Raw genomic sequence first — 8,177 nt, 5'->3', positions numbered from 1 at the left:
TATGTGCCAAAAACAGATATTGTTCTGAAGCTTCCTGAACCAATTCATCCCCCTGGCACTTCTCGAGCTGCTGCAACATATGTATTTGAATCAGATTTAACACAATTTAATGTGAAGTAAAGTATATAATTTATCCCGAACTTGGAATTTTATAGATTTAACAATTTCTTTTACTTCCCTCTTTCCCTTCCTCTCATTCTCTTTCTATTCTCTGCTCTCCACTCTTATCCTTCTTCCTCAGCCTCTCCCTCCCCTCTCTCCCCTCTCCTCATCTTTCTCATTCTTGTTCTCATCCTTTGGTGTTTAAATAAAAAAGTTTATTAAAAACTATAAGTAGCTATACTTTTTTAAAAAGCATTTTGTTCATCGTGGCGGTTTTACCCCATCTCCCTGGCGTATGTGCCCCATGGGTGGGGCAGCTTCGCCAATTTGGGTAACTTCAAATAATCTTTAAAAAAATATATAGAAACATTAAAAAATTACAAAGTAGAAAAAAAACAAAGAAGATAAGAAATGAAGGTTTCCAGGTAAGCAAATATCAAACCAAAAAAAAATATTTTTTAGTTTCCACAGCAGTTAAAAAAAAAAAATTGCGTATGTGCCCCCTTCTACCCTACCTTAAGAAAAAAAATATATACTTCCGAATAAAAATAAACCCAATAAGAGTAATTTTGTTGTTTATCACATTCATTCACAGAATAATTCGATTTTACATTTAACGAACTTTCATCGGTGCGGCTGATATGTATGTATGTATATATTTCAGATTTTCAAGTTCTCATGTTATCACCAGCAGTTTATACATTTTGAACGACAATTGCTTGCCAACACCTCAACTTATTGTCTAAGCGGTAGAACCTGTAACATTTTTACGATTACAACATTGCCTCAAGCAGAGCACTCAACAAATCAACTGCTGTCACAGCCATAGAATCAGCAGCAAACGCACACAAACACACACTCGATTCTAGTTACATAGCAGCAGCCGTTAGCCACTACAGCTAGTCACTTTCACTTTTAATGGTGTAAACTACCCGCATTCATAATTAATTGGATATTCACGATGTAAATATATTTAAAATATGACATTTTAATTATTCAATATGATTTGTTTCTCTCGATGTTCGATATAAAATTCCATACAATCAATGCATATCATTTAAATATTCATTCGCTAAAATATTTAAAAATATGTACAAATGTGCATTACATTATTTTAAATTCAGTTTAATTGCTTTAAGCATTTCACTAGTTCATTTAAAAATAAGAATATCAAAAGCTCGCTCATTTAATTTTCGAGTAAAAGTAGTTAAGCGTGGATGTATTTTGCTTTGACTCTAAGTGAAATACACCACAAATATTCGTATATACAAAAAAATCAAATGCAAATTATAAAAATTAATGAGTATAAATATTTAAAAATTGCAAGAATTAAAAAAAAAAATGTTAAAAACATACGAACAAATTATGTAATGTTAAAATCGATTCTCTCCATTTATAAATAGTTTTGCTGTAGTTTTTTTTTTTTCGTTTTAATTTTTATAAATAAGTAACAAGACTCCAAGCGCAGCATTCAACAATTTTCGCCGTTGAAAAATCTGGCAAAAGAACAATAGAATGCCATGCCCACTGCTTCTTCTTCTTTTTCCTTTTCCACCTCCATATTTGGCTACTCCATAAAGCCAACTTTAGTAGTGCTAATTAATGTTATTTTGATTTTTTCAATTCATCCAATTGCTCCGCTTGCTCCAGCTCCCGTAATTGTTTATCTGCATCTGTTTCAACAGCTCGCAGTTGCTGCTGCTCGGCCCCAACATCATCCATTGCATACATTTGGGCGAAACGCTCTTGCAGTCTACTCAACTCATCATCTTCGGTGGCATGCAGTGCCTGCAAATTTGCAACGACTTTTGCGGTTACTGTTTCTTGCTGCTGCTCTTCCGCTTTTTCCCGCTCTAGTTGCTGCTCTTCCTCATTACCAGCTGCATCAGCAGCATTTTCAGACATTGCTCCAGGTGCATCGCCCCCTCCAATTTCCGGTTGACGTTGCATTACGCCAAGTGCATTTAATTTATCAAATGCTGCTGCTGCTGTTTTTACTGGTGTATTAGTTGCTTCAGTCAATTGAATGCGTGGCGTTACTGCTGCCGATCCTGTTGTAGACATCGGATCCACAGGTTCTATGAAATAATAAACACACAAAATGAGTAACCAAATAAGTATAAGAAATTTTCTAATAACAAAAAGTGTAAATTACCATCATTTTCAGAGTCGATGTCTGTCGGTGACGATGACGAAGAATTGGAGCCACGCTTCTGATGTAAGAAATGCTGTTCCGGCAGACGTGGCGCAATGGGTCGTGCTTTACGTGCTGGGTTCAGCGCATTGCAAAAGGCGCAGCGAAACGTAGTGTAATCGAAGTCTTCTCTGAGGGCCATGCCTATGCGATTAAAAGAGAAACAATACAAATTAGTTATTCATTGGAAAAAGGTAATATATTCGCGCGCGCAAAGTCCAAGCTGCTAAGCTTAGACACGGTTCTATTCCATATATTAGAAATAGTAAATTTTGTAATTTTGTTGGTTGCAATCAGTTCATTGGAATTTTTCTTTTTATGAAATGAAAAAGCTTAATCAGCCACCTGATATGTGAATAAAAATGAACCATAAAGCATGCGTTTTTCGATAAACACCTATCACTCATCATTTCCTAGCATTTTATGGGAATGGTTTAATGCTTCAACAATAAAGCAAATAAATAAATTTCCGCATTTTTACGGAAATCTATTTTCTTTGCGGCTGCCGTAGCCGAATGGGTTGGTGCGTGACTACCATTCGGAATTCACAGAGAGAACGTAGATTCCAATCTCTATGCAACACCAAAATTAAGAAAAACATTTTTCTAATAGCGGTCGCCCCTCGGCAAGCAATGGCAAACCTCCGAGTGTATTTCTGCCATGAAAAAGCTCCTCATAAAAATATCTGCCGTTCGGAGTCGGCTTGAAACTGTAGGTCCCTCCATTTGTGGAACAACATCAAGACGCATACCCCAAATAGGTGGAGGAGCTCGGCCAAACACCCAAACCTACCAAACATTTCTTCACACTTCTTCATCTAGTACTCACCGTTATGTGAATAGCATTCTTTGCAAATCATAGCGAATCGGTCTTTTGGCCCATCACCAATAAGTACATCAACAATACGTTCCAGCACACCTTTAGCCTGTTGATTGACCACTGGAAATGGTGTTCGTCTACGCAACTCTTGGCCAGCTAAGGCACCACCAACTGGTCGCCTTTGTGGTGTGATTGCTAACGGCGCACGTGGTATGAGCGCTTGGCCGGTTGGTGCCGGCACTCCAGTTGCCGCCGGTGAACTGCTTATGCGTTGACGTGGCGTAAGCGAAAGCGAAGTAGTGCTCAAAGGTGCACGCAATCGAAGATCTTGCAGACTGGATACGTTTGCGGGCGCATTTGGCGACGGAGCAATAGCAAGTCGCTGTGTTGCTATGTTTAAGTTGCCAGCAGGTGGAACACGAGGTGTCAAAACTGAAATGTGATATTATACGCTTAATTAAAAATGTATTTACTAAATATAATAAAAATATACCGTTCACGGATTTTTGACTGCCATATCTAGCCAGCAGTTTTACGGCTACCTACAGAAATTTTGAACGAAATAGATTAAAAGAGAAATAAAATTTATTTATTAGTGAGCCTTAAATCTTGATTGCATGCAGTATAGAAATTAATTTATTTACAATATTATGTTTTTTTTTTTGTCAGACAAATTCATTGGCTCATCTCATTTCATGCATTTCATAGTCAAACAATTATACTCTAATCTGTCATTTCAATACATTTCACACACTTTTATCGGTCGTCGCACTCACCTTGTATGTCTCCTTGTCCATGACCTGCTCTAATATTTTCTTTTTCTCTTCATGCAATGCTGTCAACTTATTGGAGTTTTTGTTCAACTTTCGCTCAAAATACCACGTAAATAAACGTCGCAGGAATATAATGCTATAAAGATAATAACAACAAAAGATTGTATTATTCACTGATGCTTGGAAATAACACCCGCAAGACCGGCTTGCCTATGAACATGCACCCAGGCACTTGACTACTTACACAAATGGAAACAAAAACAATGGCACTGAGTAAATGATCCGCTCTCGCCATGTCGGCGGAAAATAGACAAAGTAAAAAACAATAAATGCGATCACATAAATGCCAATAGATGTGGCTAGAAAATTGCCTACAATGCGTCGCTTCTGCTCCTTTGTATTTAATGTATATTTTTCAATCTGCTTGATTTTCTCCTCCAGTCCCTCGAGCACCTCATCGGTGGACTTCTCTTTCTATAAATAGATGTGGGCACACATAAAACATGAAACACACAAAAATACCTATTGAATAACGCGTGTACAAGACTCTTATTTCGTGTTTGTATAAATTTGTTTTTCAATTGCGGGGCCAACGAAGGTCGCCTGCATACAAATATGGCACCTTACCCTGAACTTGGCTAATATAGCGCCCATCTTATTGCGCTATGTTGCTTATATTATTTGCGTTGATTGCAGTCAACTTTCTTTTGCACTTCTGATATCACTTCCAACTCTAATCTACAACGGCTTATAAACCAATGACTGTGCCTTCGCTTCATAAACCACTGGATGCGTTTAGGCTACACTCATCGCTGATGCTTATTTCTTCTTTTATTGTTTTTATGCTCTGTGTTAAGCCTGAGTCACATTTCAGTCATAGGCTACCGCCAACGTTCAAATAATTCAGATTTTTATATTGCTTCGTACGACGCTACTAATGATGATGAAGGAATTATTGTGCGATGTTGCCTAGCTATTGATGACGACAGCGATGATGATGCCTTTGAAAACTTCCGTGGTCTCTGCTTCAGATTACGTGCGCTTTTCGGCTTTTAGGCAAATATAAATTCAGCACAGCAGAGCAAAAGAAGAAAAATAAAACCAACAACAGCGATTCAGTCAAAAAATGCTAAAACAAAAAATACCAGTACAGCGCTGCTGCTATTCCACTACCGCGACCCCCTTATTTATTGTTTCAACCAAACGTCAGCGTTGCAGTGATGCCACGCAGTTGAGTGGTTTGTCTTTTTTCCAATTACCTTTATAAATATCGGCAACTTTTGCATATCTATTTTTAGCATATACAGCAATAGGAGAGTAATAGGAAACATATAATTTCGGTTAACAATATTGTTTTCACAAAGTAATACGTATAGACGTACAAGAAGTTACAGAAAATCTACAAGAATAACAAAATAATCGATAATAAGCTTAAATCATTATCAACGATAACAAGCTATTTCTCCTTTCTACATAGAAATGATGGCTGCAGGGCAACCAACAGTACGTTCAGTGTTGCTGCGTTCGAAAATTGATTACAAACCCAAATAATTAATAATATTAAAATGATTGGGGAAATAACAAAAAAAGTGTGTGTAGCGTAGTACACATAACAGAAGTGAAACTTTCAAGGTAGACAAAGAAAGAGGGAGACACCCGAGAGAGAATGAGAGAATGAGAGAGAGCGAGAGAGAGAGGGATAAAGAATATATATCTAAATAAATGCACAATATTTGCAGAGAATAAAAATAGACAAAATTTACAAAAAACGGAGAAGGGTCGACCGGTGTAGGTAAACGCAGGGCACAAGCCGTGGCAACAACGCGCACTACTCCGAGCGTTTATCACCCGCAAAAACGCTGCGATTCCAGGACCGCAGCAACGGCACAAATTACCGCAAGGCAATACCAATAAATCCGACGCCGGAATGGAAAGCACTTATAGTACGCACAAGCACCAGCCAGGAAACGGAAATAAGCGCCAAAAAGTAGGCACCAAAAACAAAAACGCCAAAAAAATTGGGGCCAAGAAACGCCTCAATCAGTAAGCACCAAGGAAATATAACGCCAAAAATATATTTCCTACAAGTTTGCACCAACAAACAAGCGCCAAAAAGTAGGCACTGTTTTTTCTCACTAGAAATTAGCAACCAAAAGGAAAAACTCAGCAAAAATAGCCTCAAGTGTATCTAAGATATATAGAAGGTATAGCTCTCTCTCTCCTTTTTCTCTACGTTATATCTTTTCTCTCTCTCGCGGAACGAAAATGCCATGGCCTTGAAATTTTACTCTCCCTTCTCGCTCGTCCATCGACGCCTAAGAAGTTTCACTTCAATAATTGCAGATTATAAAGATACGTTTTTCCATACAACCCTGTGTTATAGATAATTATTATGACGTAATGTAGGGAGAAACGTAAAAGATAAAACTAAATAAAATGGATGCCGGCAGGGAAAAGAGATTTGTAGATATAATAAATAATAAAATTTTTGTTAGATATTATTATCAATTATGCATTCATGCTACAGAAAAAGGCGTGTTTTTGCTATATATTATTAATTATGCATTCATAAATGGCGTGTGCCCATAGACGCTTTGGTCTGTTATTGTGTATTGTAAAATATAATATCGAATCTCTCATGCGCATCCCTGTCAAAATTTTTGCAACTTTGTTTACGGATTTCCTCCAACTGTCTATTACTAGCCGCAAACTGTACAATTAAATTAACTATTACTTCTGTTTGCTGTTTCTTCCCTTCGTGAATAGTAATTAAACAAACCAAAAACGCCATAACATTCCACCAAACCAATTTCAGCGAAGAAAACCCTTTCTCAACAGCATTGACAGCTGAATGTCAATTTCTAATCTAATCTGCTATAGGTGAACGAGTCGTCCTGCTAATAACTGCATATGTGCACGTAGTTTAATTCCCAAATATGGCAATTAGTAGTTATGAAATAGTTTTATATTTCGATTCGAGTATCGATTTTTTTTTTGCGAAAAAGAGGAGAAATGTAAACGATAATGAACGCTCGATAGGAAAATCCCGTCAAAAAATGGTTTGAATAAAATATTGCATACAAATATTTGCATGTATTTGAAATGCCCGTTTTTCAACAATTTGTAAAAAATGAGCTGGGCAGAATTTTGGAGCAAGCATTTCTCATACTGAACGTCCAAAGTTTATTAAAATAAGTCCTACATCCACTTGAAGCGTGGCATACACCAGGAATATTGTTTCAAACTTAAGTTAGAAACAACCAATATAACGGTCAATCTTACCCATGTAAGGGCGGGTTTGAAAAAAATGTTGGAGTTACGGTTGATGTTATTAAAATTGTTGAATTTTGAGGCATGTTGAAAAGAATGTTACTGTGTGTATGGGAATGTTTGAAACAAGAAACGTAACATCAGTTATTTTGTGGATGCAGAAGAGTACATTTGTCAGCAATCGTACAAACAGAGAATTGGAGAATTTTTTTTTGGCATCTAAATTTAAAAAGAGCGAGGTTTTTGAAAAACTTCTTTGTAATTTGAAATTTGTAAACAAATAGATCTAAACGATTTTTTAGTTCCGCTGGTGATGACAGTTTCAGTTCCTTTAGTAAATTAATTTGCGATTATTCAACTCTTTTCAAATAAAAATCTTGAGACTATATTCATTGTACAGTCATACAGTCATTGTACAGATCCATAAGTAAAAACACTCAGCTGGTTGTCAAAAAATGCTCACAGCTGAGAAGAAGGCGAATCTATTAAAGGTGGTGTTTTTTTCTTTCGCTGTGTCCAAGGTGGATTTATTAAGGTGACAGCATTCACCCAGCTGAATTTTTCACCGTAGGTATGGATTACGTCAAAATGGTATGCTTTGTTTGTACATTCGTATGTTTACATTTGCTTCCTGATTTTGACGTGATGGTTGGCCCAAACGCAACAACAAATACATGTAAGGTTTTACTTATATGTGTTTGCAGTCACCTGTAATAAATTCGCCTTGGCTGTGTCCATGTAGCTGTCAGCGCAGAATAAATTAAGGCGAATTAATTTTTTGTTTTCTACTTCGCGAATACCTTGCCGTGACAATCAAATGTACAAAATATTGTTGTTGATTTAGTGCCACCTAGTTGATCTAAAGCTGAGATCACCTGATTCCAAACCCCTCTTATCTGTAACATGGTTGCATAAAAAAGGATTACATTTCATAAAAAATCTTATCAAAGAGTCTAAAAAATGACTTAAAAATTCAGATATTTCTCAATAAAAAGCATTATTATAGCTAAGAAATTTTA

The 8,177-nt window shown here is 36.7% G+C and overlaps 1 protein-coding gene across 1 annotated transcript; it reads right to left on the bottom strand.

Moving 5' to 3' along the window:
- Positions 1-1,039: 1,039 nt before the first annotated feature.
- On the bottom strand, positions 1,040-5,066 carry LOC128866864 (endoplasmic reticulum junction formation protein lunapark-B). Its single transcript, XM_054107894.1, has 7 exons — positions 4,516-5,066; positions 4,133-4,362; positions 3,892-4,024; positions 3,609-3,657; positions 3,125-3,547; positions 2,258-2,440; positions 1,040-2,180 (listed from the first exon to the last, which is right to left on the bottom strand). Exons 1-7 carry the CDS (start codon positions 4,540-4,542, stop codon positions 1,708-1,710), a joined length of 1,518 nt encoding a protein of 505 aa, XP_053963869.1. The 5' UTR covers positions 4,543-5,066; the 3' UTR covers positions 1,040-1,707.
- Positions 5,067-8,177: the final 3,111 nt, after the last annotated feature.

Source organism: Anastrepha ludens, chromosome 6, assembly GCF_028408465.1.
Source record: "Anastrepha ludens isolate Willacy chromosome 6, idAnaLude1.1, whole genome shotgun sequence".
Classification (NCBI taxonomy): domain Eukaryota; kingdom Metazoa; phylum Arthropoda; class Insecta; order Diptera; family Tephritidae; genus Anastrepha; species Anastrepha ludens.
The sequence above is the reverse complement of the archived record's forward strand: the minus strand, read 5'-3'. Positions and strand labels throughout refer to the sequence as shown.

Excerpts from the sequence above, each read along its gene's own strand:
- LOC128866864 (XM_054107894.1), bottom strand. The coding sequence starts at position 4,542 with ATGGGCGCTATATTAGCCAAGTTCAGG. Across the intron at positions 3,658-3,891 it reads TGGACAAGGAGACATACAAG|GTAGCCGTAAAACTGCTGGC; the intron begins GTGAGTGCGACG and ends AAATTTCTGTAG. Across the intron at positions 2,181-2,257 it reads CATCGACTCTGAAAATGATG|AACCTGTGGATCCGATGTCT; the intron begins GTAATTTACACT and ends ATTATTTCATAG.